Source organism: Nymphalis io, chromosome 6 (assembly GCF_905147045.1).
Source record: "Nymphalis io chromosome 6, ilAglIoxx1.1, whole genome shotgun sequence".
Classification (NCBI taxonomy): Eukaryota; Metazoa; Arthropoda; class Insecta; order Lepidoptera; family Nymphalidae; genus Nymphalis; species Nymphalis io.
The window spans coordinates 12,842,198-12,856,368 of NC_065893.1; the positions used below are offsets into that span (position 1 = coordinate 12,842,198).

The following is a 14,171-nucleotide window of genomic DNA, read 5'->3' on the forward strand; positions in this document are numbered from 1 at the left end:
ACAGATGGAAAGGTTAATTACAATCAAACAATATACTTTAAAGACAGTTTGTATTTGTTGTTATATAAATATTATGTACAATTTTGTAATAAAAATTAGATAAAAATGTTTAATAAAAATATTTAAAACTGTAAAAATATAATTTGGAATTCATTTGTAGAAAAAAAAAATCTGAAGTAAATTTTAAAACAGAAAACCACGCCCCATAACGCTATCATAATGATACAGTAAATAGTAATTTCCTAGTAGTCATATAAATAACTACATATTCCCTGAGTTTTTATATCGTTAAGTTGGAATTATATTATGTGTTGATTCAGAAATGTGACTATTCTATTTACTTTACAACTAAGCACCTCCCGTGGCGTCGTTGTTCTCATTTATACATATATTTTATCAAATTATTTAAGCTTCATAGTTACTGATTCACTAATAAAGTTTGTAATCCTGGCTAACAATCATCGCGCCATCAAAACTACAGAGTCTAGAAAACTGAAATTTAAAACAATGTTTATTTTATAAGGTCAGCATCCGCTCTGGAAGTTTTTTTGGAAATTTCTTCTTTCAATAGAAAATGGAAGCGTATGAATTACCCGTAGGAAGTCTGAACGCATAGCTAGTACAGCATTTAAAACCCTTCTCAATAATTGTGTAACATGAATTATTTTTCATATTGGAATCGTAGGAGATTAGCAGGTTTAAAAAAAATTTCCAGTTTTATAATATTATTATAAATGAAGGAAACAAAACAAGCGAGTTCTTATATATTTCAGATTTATTTTGTAATATTGACGAATGACAAAATACACTAGCTTAGGGATAATTTCATCTTAACAGCAGAGCGATAGATGTCGTTAACAATAACACGGTTGCTGGGATTGCTACAGTCGCGGAACCTCTTGCAGCTCTTAAGATACTCTGAGCTCGATCTGAACCCCATCTTATATTATCACGTGCGGATTCAATAGCGCTCAGTCCGGCTTGAGCACTTGGTACTGATTCTTGATTGGCATGAAGCCACTGCTCCATCTAAAACAAGCATGTCTTGTTAAAATGTGCTCGTGAAAAATTGAGCAAATTGTGAAAAAAGTGGCTTTTATCTTATATGTTTCAAGGAGTTTTGGTTGCTGTATACGAGCTTTAGAATTAACAAGAATTTACTGGTGGTAGGGCTTTGTGCAAGCTTGTCTGGGTAGGTACCACCCACTCATCAGATATTCTACCGCAAAACAGCAATACTTTATATTGTTGTGTTCCGGTTTGAAGGGTGAGTGAGCCAGTGTAATTACAGGCACAAGGGACATAAAATCTTAGTTCCCAAGGTTGGTGGCGCATTGGCTATAAGCGATGGTTGACATTTCTTACAATGCCAATGTCTAAGGGCGTTTGGTGACCACTTACCATCAGGTGGCCCATATGCTCGTCCACCTTCCTATTCTATAAAAAAAAAAATGCAAATCCACAGTTCGTTCAAATTTGGACAGCTGGGCGAACGCTAGTGGCAAATAAGTACATTTGAACATCACAACTTCCAAGAGGAATATTTGAAACATATGTTTGCAACAAATATTACTCTTTTTTAACAACAATTGACCTTTTTCTAGTTAAGAAGTTATTTTTATGTAGTATTTTATATTAGATACGTGATTACATATTTTCGTATGTAAATGTTTATGTATGTAATGTGTATTAGCTTTTGTAAGAATAAGTAAACTGTTTTTCTGTTTGACCTACAAACGTTTTTCTTACTCGTTAAGTTCGGCTGTTAAAGAACATTTTTAGAACTAACCCCGCTTTATCTACAACTTATATCATGCTCTGCAATCAACTTTTAAATAAATATAAAATCTCGATAAATAATCCATATTTTAGCGATAATAATAATATTATTACTAGAAGATCGTTAGCGAACTCTAAATACAATATGTTTTATAGTATCCTAGGTCACCAAGAAATTTCTGGAATTAGTGTCTTGAAATACAGCAGTAGCTTTTATTTAGAATGGTGATTAAGACTCAGAAAAGCACCACTGAATTTTCATGTGCTTAATTTGTGTTCATAAATCAATACGTGCTCGGCGGAAAACATTGTGAGAAAACTTGCATGTGTCTTATTTCAAATTAAAAAAATAGTGCATGATTGTCTCCCTTTATTTTCAAAGAGTATTGTAACCAAACTACGTAATTGCCGTATTTCTTAAAAAAAGTATATATCTTCATATATAGAGTACTTATTTGATCGAATGACTTTTTTATGATTCAGGTCTATTTTTATTAGTATCACATTATATACAGTATACAGAATGATACATAATAATATATATTATATTCATACGAAATTACAAAACATTTATAATATTAATAATTTTAGTAAAATAATAAGATCAATAACAATGTTGTAAAGCTATTGTTGATTATAGAAAGTAGTGCATTATAATGATACCTATAGGGTTACGTTTATAATCAAAACTACCCCTTAATCGAAGCATACTAAAAACAAGTCCGTCTGGGTAGGAACCAATCACTCATATCATATAGTATTGTTGTATTCTAGTTATCTATAACTTCAAATAGAATTCACCTTTTTTAGAATAAAAAAACTTCTATAAAATTAAAATTTTTACTATTATTACTATGCTATATAAATACCTGTATAACGTACCGTGCTTTAAAATTTAATAAGTTAATGTTCTAATTTTGAATAGAAGTTTTTGTTATTTAAAATAAAACTAAAACCGAGGTGGCCCTGTGGAATAGCTTATAGCAAAAAAGTAAGAGAAATAATATATAACTTACATCGTTAAGACCTTCTTCGTCCATATAGGCGGCTAGATTACTCAAGACATTAGCGAACCACGTTGGCAGGACGACTCTGAAAATTTTCATTTTAGCTTTTCAGCGTTTTTTTTTTATAAATAAAATATCACAAAAATAAGTCGTTAAAGCCATGAATTAACGAACGACAGAACGACCAAATTATTTTCATAGTGGATTCAAGTGTTGATATACCGAATAAATTTAATCGAAAACCAATTGCCAGGAACTTGAACATAAAACACTTAAAAAAATTTGCTTTCGTTATTGTTAATTAAAAAAAAGACAACTAACAATCTATAACACCTTGGTAACTTACTTCTTTGCTATATTATCTACATTCTCTTTAAGGAATTGTAATGCTATTTTAGCGTTTCCTCTACTACCCATTAAGAGGAATGTGAAGGCATTGACGCTGTCTTGAGCTTTGAGGTCGTCACTGAGAATCATTTTTAAGAACCTGAAAATTTAAACACAAAATAAATAGATACAAACACATCGCTAAGCGTTAACATAGTTTTTTTATTTTTTTATAGTATAGTAGTATTTTTTTTTTTTTTTTATAGAAAAGGAAGGCGGACGAGCATATGGGCCACCTGATGGTAAGTGGTCACCAACGCTCTTAGACATTGGCATTTTAAGAAATGTCAACCATCGCTTACATATCCAATGCGCCACCAACCTTGGGAACTAAGATTTTATGTCCCTTGTGCCTGTAATTACACTGGCTCATTCACCCTTCAAACCGGAACACAAAAATATCAAGTACTGCTGTTTTGCGAAAGAATATTTGATAAGTGGGTGGTACCTACCCAGACGACCTTGCACAAAGCCCTACCACCAGTAAAAATTCAATAGTTGAATATATTTGTACAAAATTATATAGCATTATACTATCGCATAAAATCAAATGCGAAATGTATGTTAAGGTTACTGATATTATATCAATTATTTGAAATCGATAATAAATGATTTTATCACTTATAATTTATTAATTACAAACTCACCCACACAACGTTAATATAAACCGATGGAAATGACTGCAATTCAAATGTACTATAATACACGAGTGCATGAAGCAGTACATTTTGTAATAATTATAATGTGTATATACTTATCGAATAATTGTAATATTGATGTATTTGCTGCCTCTCATGTTAAATTTAAGAAAACTATTCACACACGGCCATCTGATCCCAACTGAGCAGAGCTTGTACTATGGAAACCAGACAACTGATATGCTACATATGCTAGTTTTCTTTTGTAAATACATACTTATATAGATAATTACACCCAGACTCAGGACAAACAGACATGTTCATGCACAAAAATATCCGTCCTGGGTGGGAATCGAACCCACAACCTTCGGCGTGAAAGGCAATCTACCTACCACGCCAACCGGCCCGTCCGTGTCCCGTGCGTGACAGCGCAATTGCAATAATTGTGTACTTGTAATTGAGGCTTCATTTAAGCTTGTACGAAAATTGCTATGTACCTCTATAACATGGGTTTTAATGCTTACTTTGTTAGTCGTAAAAATTAAAAATCTATTGTACTGTTTCTGAAACTTACCTGTTTTGCTTACCTTATCGTTTTTTGATATCTTACCGATCTTTTGGTAGTATTAAAAATTATACTTACTCTTGTATAGCTTGTTCGTTAGTAGTACAGCCGAGAGATCGAAGCATTGCAAATTGATCGGCTTGATTGTTTGAATTTGTTCTACGTTTTTGAAGGAAGTGCCAAGCTTCTAGACCACCATCTAGTAAACCTTGGCAGAAGACGTGTCGTCTCAGATTAGGATTTACACTGAAAAAAGAAATATGTGAAACAGTAAAACTTATTTGTTACTAATATCAATAACTAGACGCTAGATGGGTTTTATTGTTATTTTGTCGTTTAATAGAATTATGAATATTCTTTTATTTTATAACAATTGCCACACATCTGAGTGACCGGGCAACTATTATCACGACAAGGAAAATTTGACCAAATAAAACACTGAATTTATTATAGAATAAAATGTTCAGTGATTAATTGAATGTAAGACTAAACTAGTCAATGTTACGTTGCGTGCCCAAGGACTATTTACTATAGAAGATACGTTAAAGTCTAATCAAATGGAGTAATGGTGTATTACCGATATGAAAGGAAATTGACCAAGCCTATAAAATTTGTACGTACAACATACTAAATTATTGTTATTGAATCGAAAGAAAAATGTATTTTGAATCGGATTTGCGTAATATCCGTTCATAACATCTACGTCGGGAAGGGGTATTTGTTACGTTTCAATTCAATTGGGCGGATAGTTAAGGAGATCTCGTGATGAGTGGGGTTTCGTTTACACACTCGTATATAGATAATTTTAGTAATTTTTTATATATTATAGTAATTTTCTTTGCTTTTGTATATGGAAATATCTTATGCAATCTATTCAGAAACACATAAATTTTACCTGATTCCGTCCGTGACTAACGCGTTGAATTTCGTGATGGCATTGTTGACGCATCCTTCATGACCGATATCGCAAGCAAATGAAAGTATGGTGAAGCGGTTTAACGTCCTAGTAAGGGGTTCTCCAGCTTCGACTTCGTAGCCCAAGTCTTTAATAACGGCATCCAAGAATTCATAAAGAATTTCCTGATTAAATATAATTACAAATATTAAAAATTATTTCTCTATTGTAATTAAAAATACTCAATAATAACCATAACAATTTTAGTTTTTAATTTCACAAATTGCAACTTTTTATGGAAATCAGAGCTACTTTTAAAAACATCTAAGTATCTGAGGTTTATTCATAATAAGAAATTATCTATTAAAAAGGCCTAGAAGTTTTTGAATATTTACAAATATTAATGTGACACAGAACTACAAAAGGCTTTTGTCAGCATTTTTACTCGAACAGCTAATGATCTTGATATCTGGAACTTTCACATACTAACAGACATATTTGCTATCTAAGAATGCTTCTCGTAACTACTTGCTCGTTTGTAGACTTATGCTTTCAAGCATGTACTACTAGAGATATTTCATCTGTATCAATAAAACCACTTGAGTTTTACGAGTGTATTCTTTATAATTATTATATGAAATTTTAAAAATAGAATATCACTAAAATACTTTCCACTTCAATATAAAATGTTTTAATGTGTATCGATTTTTTTTTCTTTTCATAATATGTTTTGTAATTATGTGTTTACATTTGAAGTTATATATTTTCTTTCCTCTTTCCTCAACTATTCTGGAAGAGATCTTTTATAGGCATAATTATATAAAACAATCTTTGTGCTCTTTTTTCTTTATTTCATATCTCTGGATTTACTGAACTGATTTTGAAAATTCTTTTACCAATGGAAAGCCACATCATTGGTAAGTGTCATAGGCTACACCTATATAAACCCGTGGTAGTCAGATGTCGTGGTCAACGTGACTTTCCACAGTCAGAAAATAAATCATAGCAATCAGTACTAACAGAACCAAAATCATTTCATCACAAGTAAAAATGTTTACTGCCCAACGAAGTGGGCACGGGTTAGCTAGTTGTTGTATGTATATGTAACCTTCTGAATATACGATTTGTAATATTTTGTGAAAATATTACCACTTACGTGAATATATGAATTAACAAGTTTTAATATAATCAAAATTGCATAATATAAACAAAATAAAATGTACTTTATTTACATAAGTTTATAAGTACTTTTGAATTTGTCATTTTACAGAATTATATAATGGCAGAATTCCCGGGTCAGTATTACTTTATACTTACGTCAAACTGTCTCAAGGTATCAGGCAAGTGTAAGAATCTATTCCTTAACCAGCTAAAGCCTGAAACTGCTGGGAACCAGGAGTAATAATTCGTTTCTTCTTTAAGGAAATCCAAAACCTTGAAGCCTAAATCATATGACATGCGTTCTGACCTCATAAGGGCAAAAACATCGTCGACAATCTAGAATAAAATTTAGATTCATTTTATTATATCGTTAAATTAATTTCTAAATATATTTACATAACGCCTAGTATTTGTACCTGAAATTACACTGGCTCACTCACCCTTCAAACCAGAACACAACAATACCAAGTACTGCTATTTTGCGGTACAATGTCTGATGAGCCATATACCATATGTATATGATTGTAAACGGATACGAAATCGAATATACATTAGCGCTGCTGAAAGAATACAGGCGGTTACTATGGTAACTAAGATGTTGTGTCTCTTAAACCTGTAATAACATTGGCCTTATCATCTTTTACAGCAGTAAATTCTGTAAAAGAAAACTCGGAACTCAGTGCAAGATCGGTCGTGAAATACCAGAAAGTGATATGCGAAATTGCCATTTCATTAATACACGCATTAAAATCAGATATCACCATAAGTCGATTGTCAACAGATCACGGGTGAGTAATGAATTGAGTTCTTACAGAATAGCACCGCTGATAACAGCCATGCATATTATTATCGTTCGACTGTAGAATAACTGACAGTGGTAACTTCTGAGACTGAAGACAGTCTTGAAAAAAGCCTGCCCTGAATTACTTCTAAAATTTAAATAACTTACTTGTGCTTTATTCAAATGATGAATATTCGATTTATTTTTAAGGGCATCAGCAATCATTTCCCACGTATGCGTGTCGTAATTGACTCGATATATACCTAAGAATTATAAACTCATAGTTATTTTTTTTAAAAGGCTCAATGAATTGAAATATTTGAAAATCTTAAAACCTACAAAAAATTAAAATATTTGCCCAAAATACGTTTGGTTATAAATTTTCATATGCTTATAATAGAATGTTTGTAATCCGTAGGAATTAAAAAGTAAGATTAACATCCATTTTCATTATCTTTATCTTTGTTGTAACTATAGCCTATTACAATCGGAGAAAGAGTAAAAATAAAAAAAATCTTACATTTACAGGTTCCATGCGATTTACTAACACCTCTTTTATATTATGCAATACAATTCTTCATTATTAAAGGGAAAGTAACTAAATCTGGGCTAGTGCTTTAATATGGGCTAGTAACAATTCACAGAAACATACAATTGAAAGACGCAACGAAAGCTAACTTTTGTCGCATTCATTCGCCCTAACATCTCAATCTATCATTTATTTATTATACAACACTACTCCAAACTATATATATATCAATTATAATTTCACTTCCAAAGTTCCGATAACAACTTCACCAACATTTAAGACGCCATTTTTTTACTAATCCATAGTGAATGTCATTGATTATTTAAGATCTCGACCAATGACATCGAGTCAATTCAATGTCGAAGTTGTTTATTTGTCTTTAATCCTGTCGTGGCTGGGATAATCTATAGTTTCCTTCAGGATCATTTCAACATAATAAACATTACGTAACTGTAGTAAGCAGTATCCGTTCAATAATAATTAAAAATGTGTACTGTACACTGTGTTTTAACTTATCTTTATCATAATTCAATAATAATCTTTATTATAATTCAAAAAAAATATGTTTATGTTTTTAGAGTAATGAGTCTTTTATAGAAATATTTTATTTAACAACTTCACGCATATTAATTACCATTCAAGCTAAAATATATAATCATTATTAGATATCGATAATATTTATTCTGTAAAGCAACCGCAATGAGCCTGAGAAGTCCTAGTTTTGAGCAACTGCAGCCCAGACCTAGTAATTGACAGTGTTACACTCCCGTGCCTTGGAATTCACGTACTACCTACATGTAATCTTTTATCATTCGAGTCGGTTTATAATCTCATTAGACTAATAGAAAGTACTGAGTGGATGACACCACGTACCCATGTTAGTGTACCACACACGCTAGTTTAGTATAAACATCCTGCACACCTAACTAGTTCTTAAAATGAATCGCGTGTAAAAATTCTGACATAAAGACTTTATATTTCAAAATTATTACTAACCTTTTTGCTGCACATTAAATATAACCCAATCATGTCCTGGTTCTTTTTGAATTTCCATTGTCCTGTTAACCATTACATGTGATGGTTTGAGATTATTCCAATCAGGGTTTTTGCCCGTTGTAAACGTAAGAGGTAATGGCCACACTTGCGGGGTCGACAACGCTGAAGCACTGATGAAAAAACGCTCCTAAAAGATTATAATAATATTAGTATATGTTAAGATTCCACACATTTTATTCTTAGTAAAAACAAATGTTCACATGGTGATGGGAATCCTAAAATGATTCCTTATTCAAATTGCAATATTCATATCAGTTATTAATAAAATAAGTATTTACCTGTGTAAGCCTTATATTTCCATTTTCCATGTTAACATTAACATTGAGCACTGGGTATCCAGGTTCTTCAACCCAATACTGCATTATCTGAGCAATATTCAAATTTCCACTGAGAACATCGTCTTCTGCGACAACTTTTTCAAAACTATTATATAGATTTGAAGGAAAAGCGTACTCATAAGACCTTAAAAAATATTATCATTATACCGTTATTTACAATACATTTTCAATCAGCTGAACTTAAATAATTTTTAATTTATGAGCCCCTTATGTGACTATAAGCTGTATAATATAATATATATTATTATACAATAATAGTAAAATATTGTAGATACGCAAAAAGTAGTTTAGAGGTACCTTTTAAGAAGAAAATAGTTCAAGGCTTTCTTAAACGTCGACTCGCCGATGAAATGTTTCAACATTAATAACAAAGAAGCTCCTTTTGTATAACTGATACCACTAAAATGTCCCGTAACTTGAGCTGGTGAATTCACAGTATGCTGCAGAGCTCTCGTTGAAGCTGACGCATCAGAAGATAAAGCACTTTGTAAATATCTAATGTTGAACTGATCTTCTAGTTCCATGGTACGATCGACCTGAATTTAAAATTTAAAATAATTAATATTTAACAAAAAGATGAATAAAGAACCAAACAATATTAAAACTAATTTTATTCACAATTACATTTTTACAAGATAAATGAATTTTATAACTTCCACAGCTTCGAAATATTAATTATATCGAAAATAACTCGTAAGAAACTCGGTAGCTATTCTTCTTTATAATTATATTTTTTTAGAATCTAAACAATGATCTTGTATTGAATAACCTGGCTTATATATATGTTTTTCGAACATTTAATAATTGGTAATTGTAAAAATATTTTAACAACTTATTTACATGGTTTTTAACATATAACCATAAAAACTTTTTAAGGTCAAAATAATTTAATTAAATATTAGTATATAATTAACTCACACCATCCATAGCAAAATATTCAAAGTAGCTAGCAAAGCCTTCATTGATCCACACATTGTCCCACCATCTGCAAGTGATGAGGTTGCCGAACCACTTGTGAGCAAGCTCGTGAGCGATGATAGTTCCAATGGTCATCTTATCTAAGGCATTAGTCTCACCTTCTTCGTAAAGTAGACGTAGTTCCCTAAAATGATTAAGCTTTCAAATTTTTTTTCAAAACAAATCAACTTATTCCTAAATGAAATTAGCAGCATAGCGAGTAACATTGAAAATAAAGATAATATTAGTAAGTTTAATTCAATAATTAAGATTCATTTAGAGATAATAAAATCACCTGTATGAAACTAAACCCCAATTTTCAGTAGCACCAGACGCCCAATCCGGAGAGGCTATCTGATCGTTTTTCATATTTTCAGCCATCGTATAGTATGGAATATCGAAATATTTCTCAAGCCATGTAGTTATTAGTGGTCCAACTTCCAATGCGTATTCACCTTGGCCCCGAGCATTAGGTCTTGCAAGAACACGGTATGAAGCTGTTGCATTATTATTATCTGCGATTACAGTAAACTCTTCGCTGATGTGCACTGTCACTAGGTACGCTGACATCCTCGGTGTTGAATGGAATATTTCTTTACGACGATTTCCCATGCTGAAATCATTGATAGATTTTTAAAGGTACAAAGATACGTCATTCGAATCAGATTATATCCTCTCTCAGAGAGCTTAATTTTAGACAATAAACTATATAGATATAGGCACTCGGTTTTAATAAATACATAGCGTAGTGATATCAATAACAAAACACGGAATTTATTACGTATCAAATTGTAATAGAAAGAATTATACGATCGTTTATCATTAAATTATCGCACGATTTCGAATCATTATCACGTCGATTCTTTCACTTTTATCTTATTGTCATTTAATCTGTATACTCCTAATAATATAATATTGACGTCAATAAAAACATATACATAAGTGTTATCTAAGCCAATAATTCAATAGATCATCTTATTAACTATATGTAAGTATATGTTTTTGATAACGAACTAAGTCTAAGCAAAGACAATATATACGATAATAAACTGTAAAGTATCATTTTAACGTAGGTGTAATTTGAACGATTTGTTAAAATTTTTTGGCCATGATCTGGACAACTTCCAAACAAACAATGAACTGTTTCACAAAACTCTGTTACGATTTTTACATAATATACTTATTCTAATAATCTATACTATTTACCGTATTTCTTCTTTAATTGCCATGTTTGAATAAGTCTGTGTAAAATGTTCTGGACGATTAACTATGATATCAAAAGTGGATTTGTAGCCAGGCTCGTCAAAACAGGGGAACGCTTGTCTCGAATTGGTTGGTTGTAAGTGTGACGCTGCATACCAACTAGAAAGTAAATGTATCATTAAACTTTAAAATGTTTATGTTTTTCGGTAATCTAGCTTATTCTAATAATGGAGAAAATGAAATACAATTATAAATCCAAATTGTTATTAACTTACTGAATTTTTCCATCACTGCCTTTATAACTTCCTCTGAATACACCTCGACTCAATGGGGTCTCATTAATATTACCAACATAATGAATACTCAATTTGTAAATTTCCGAATTTACCAATGTGGTTCCTTGTCTCAAGTTAATTCGTAAGAAATGATGTTGACGAATTCTTTCAAACGGCCTGAGTAGGTCCAAAGCCAATGGAACGTCAGCTTCATTTGTTAATGTCAATGCCTGTATTTCCCTGACATTCTCATGAATGACCAGTGACGAAACGTTATCTTTAACTGCCTAAAACAAAATAATGATTACTAGTAGTAGTGTATATTTTCATTAATCATATTTTCAATATTGTTTGTTACGTTTTCACGTATTAACTATTCAGCCGGTCTTAGAAAGGAACATAGTATTTATACACTTGATCTCTTACCTTCCCCTCACATATGGGCGAAGCCATCGGTGAAAATTGTAATATAAATAATTTATGAATACTTACTCGAATAGTTAATTCAACAAGACCATCGAATGTAAATGCTTCCTTATTGTCTTCAGCTTCAAAATACGGAGTGATTTCAACTTTAATATGAATAGGATCAAGATCTTCAGGAAGTCTATAGATTTCATCTCCAGCGTTATTTCTAACTATTGATTCCTCAAAATCAAGAGGGAAGTCTGATTTAACTAATGTTAGCAAAACTGGCAATAACGCCAGCTTACGAAAAAACGTCATCATACTAGAATGTTAAAATGAAGCACAAGTTAAAATAAGTTTTAAATATCACTTCTGAATATAGTTATATGTCAACACGTGCACTATTCAATATAAAATATGTTTAAAAAATATCAATTATATTTTAATTCCGTTCAACTTTATTAGTTAAATTAACTTCGAAAAATTTTAAGTACCTTTTCTTACGCCTCCCCAGCCTCAAATACTTATTTTAACATTAACAAATTATCATATCTGACAATTTATTACTTTATCAGTAATATTATTGATATGACATTCAAATTTTTTTCCAGATACCTACTAATAATTAAGAATTTATAAACGATTTAGATAAGCGTTTTGTGCCCGCAGTGTTTGCCATGATCTTATAATTTTCTACGTCGATACATAGAAATATATTTTATACCTTGATTTTGAATATGATACGATTGTATAAATTAAACAATTACGTTTGCGTTAGTGATATTTTTAATAACAAAAAATATACCTGGTAGGGCTTTGCGCAGGCACGTCGGGGTGGGTTCCACCCACTCATTAGATATTCTGCCGCCAAGCAGCAATACTTAGTTTTTTTCATTCCGGTTTGAAGGGTGAGTGTGCCAGTGTAACTACAGGCACAAGGGATATAACATCTCAGTTCCCAAGGTTAATGGCCCATTGGCGAGGTAAGGTTATTATTTTTTATTTCGTCAATGTCTATGAGCACTGGTGACTACTTACCATCAGGTGGTCCATTTGCTTGTCCGCCTGCCTATAATATGAAAAAGACATTCCTCTAAATCATTGTGCCGCATGGAACTTAGATATTATTTCCTGTGTGCTTGTAATGATACTTTGTATGTCACCCTTAAAGGTTGAAGTAACCATATACGATTAAAGGAATCAGAACACGAGGTTAATGACGAGAATATTTAACGAATTAATGATTGTTTTTTTTTATATAGAATAGGAAGGTGGACGAGCATATGGGCCACCTGATGGTAAGTGGTCATCAAACGCCCTTAGACATTGGCATTGGAAGAAATGTCAACCATCGCTTATAGCCAATGCGCCACCAACCTTGGGAACTAAGATTTTATGTCCCTTGTGCCTGTAATTACACTGGCTCACTCACCCTTCAAACCGGAACACAACAATATCAAGTATTGCTGTTTTGCGGTAGAATATCTGATGAGTGGGTGGTACCTACCCAGACGAGCTTGCACAAAGCTCTACCACCAGTTAATTGATTTGAATGGATTCTGAAAACTTTAAATTTTCATATATTATCGACTCAAAGCTATATACAGATATACAGACAATAACAATTTCACTGTGTATAGATAATTCTATGAAGACTTATAATTATTATGTTAAGATTATTTATCACTTTTGATAAATTCCACGCGCAAGACAAGATTAATATTTCATATTCATTTCAAACTGGATTTCGATAAACTCTTCAAATAATGACGGAAAATTAATCATTTAATTCTTTGTTGACCTAATCAAATTAATGAAATCTTATTTAAAAATATTATAAATATTTTTTTTAAGATTATCAGAAATTAATTAATCAAACGATTCTATGTATGTTTTGTTTATATAACATATGTATTTATTACAAAAAAAAAAAAAATCATTATATTAATCTTAAGAGTTATGGTTTTAGCGACAGGACGTACATACGATATTTAACACCGAATTCTTTCTCTGTTTAATTTCTTGATGCCTAAAAATAAACCTAATAAGCTACTACAACTTGAAGTATGAAGGTAGGAAAAAAATATTTATTATCATAAATTAGTATTAGTATACAAAAAATCACAACACATTAAAGGCAAGCTAGTGAATTAACAATGTTTAATATTTATAACATTTAGAAACAAAAATAC

General features: G+C 31.4%; 1 protein-coding gene across 1 annotated transcript; it reads right to left on the reverse strand.

The window, feature by feature from the left end:
• Positions 1 to 758: 758 nt before the first annotated feature.
• Positions 759 to 12,534, reverse strand: LOC126768885 (membrane alanyl aminopeptidase-like). Its single transcript, XM_050487282.1, has 16 exons — positions 12,474 to 12,534; positions 12,064 to 12,301; positions 11,572 to 11,858; positions 11,300 to 11,455; positions 10,389 to 10,706; positions 10,055 to 10,238; positions 9,434 to 9,672; positions 9,077 to 9,260; positions 8,739 to 8,925; positions 7,382 to 7,476; positions 6,589 to 6,768; positions 5,272 to 5,456; positions 4,455 to 4,622; positions 3,133 to 3,273; positions 2,796 to 2,871; positions 759 to 1,029 (listed from the first exon to the last, which is right to left on the reverse strand). The coding sequence occupies exons 2-16, from the start codon at positions 12,298 to 12,300 to the stop codon at positions 826 to 828; spliced, it is 2,841 nt and encodes a 946-aa protein (XP_050343239.1). The 5' UTR covers position 12,301; positions 12,474 to 12,534; the 3' UTR covers positions 759 to 825.
• Between the last annotated feature and the right edge of the window lie 1,637 nt (positions 12,535 to 14,171).

Bases quoted from the DNA above. Each gene is read 5' to 3' on its own strand.
- LOC126768885 (XM_050487282.1), bottom strand. From the start codon at position 12,300: ATGATGACGTTTTTTCGTAAGCTGGCGTTATTGCCAGTTTTGCTAACA. The intron at 4,623-5,271 runs GTAAAATTTATG...TTCTTTTTTCAG, and splicing joins TTAGTCACGGACGGAATCAG to TGTAAATCCTAATCTGAGAC. The intron at 1,030-2,795 runs GTAAGTTATATA...TGCTTGTTTTAG, and splicing joins ACGAAGAAGGTCTTAACGAT to ATGGAGCAGTGGCTTCATGC.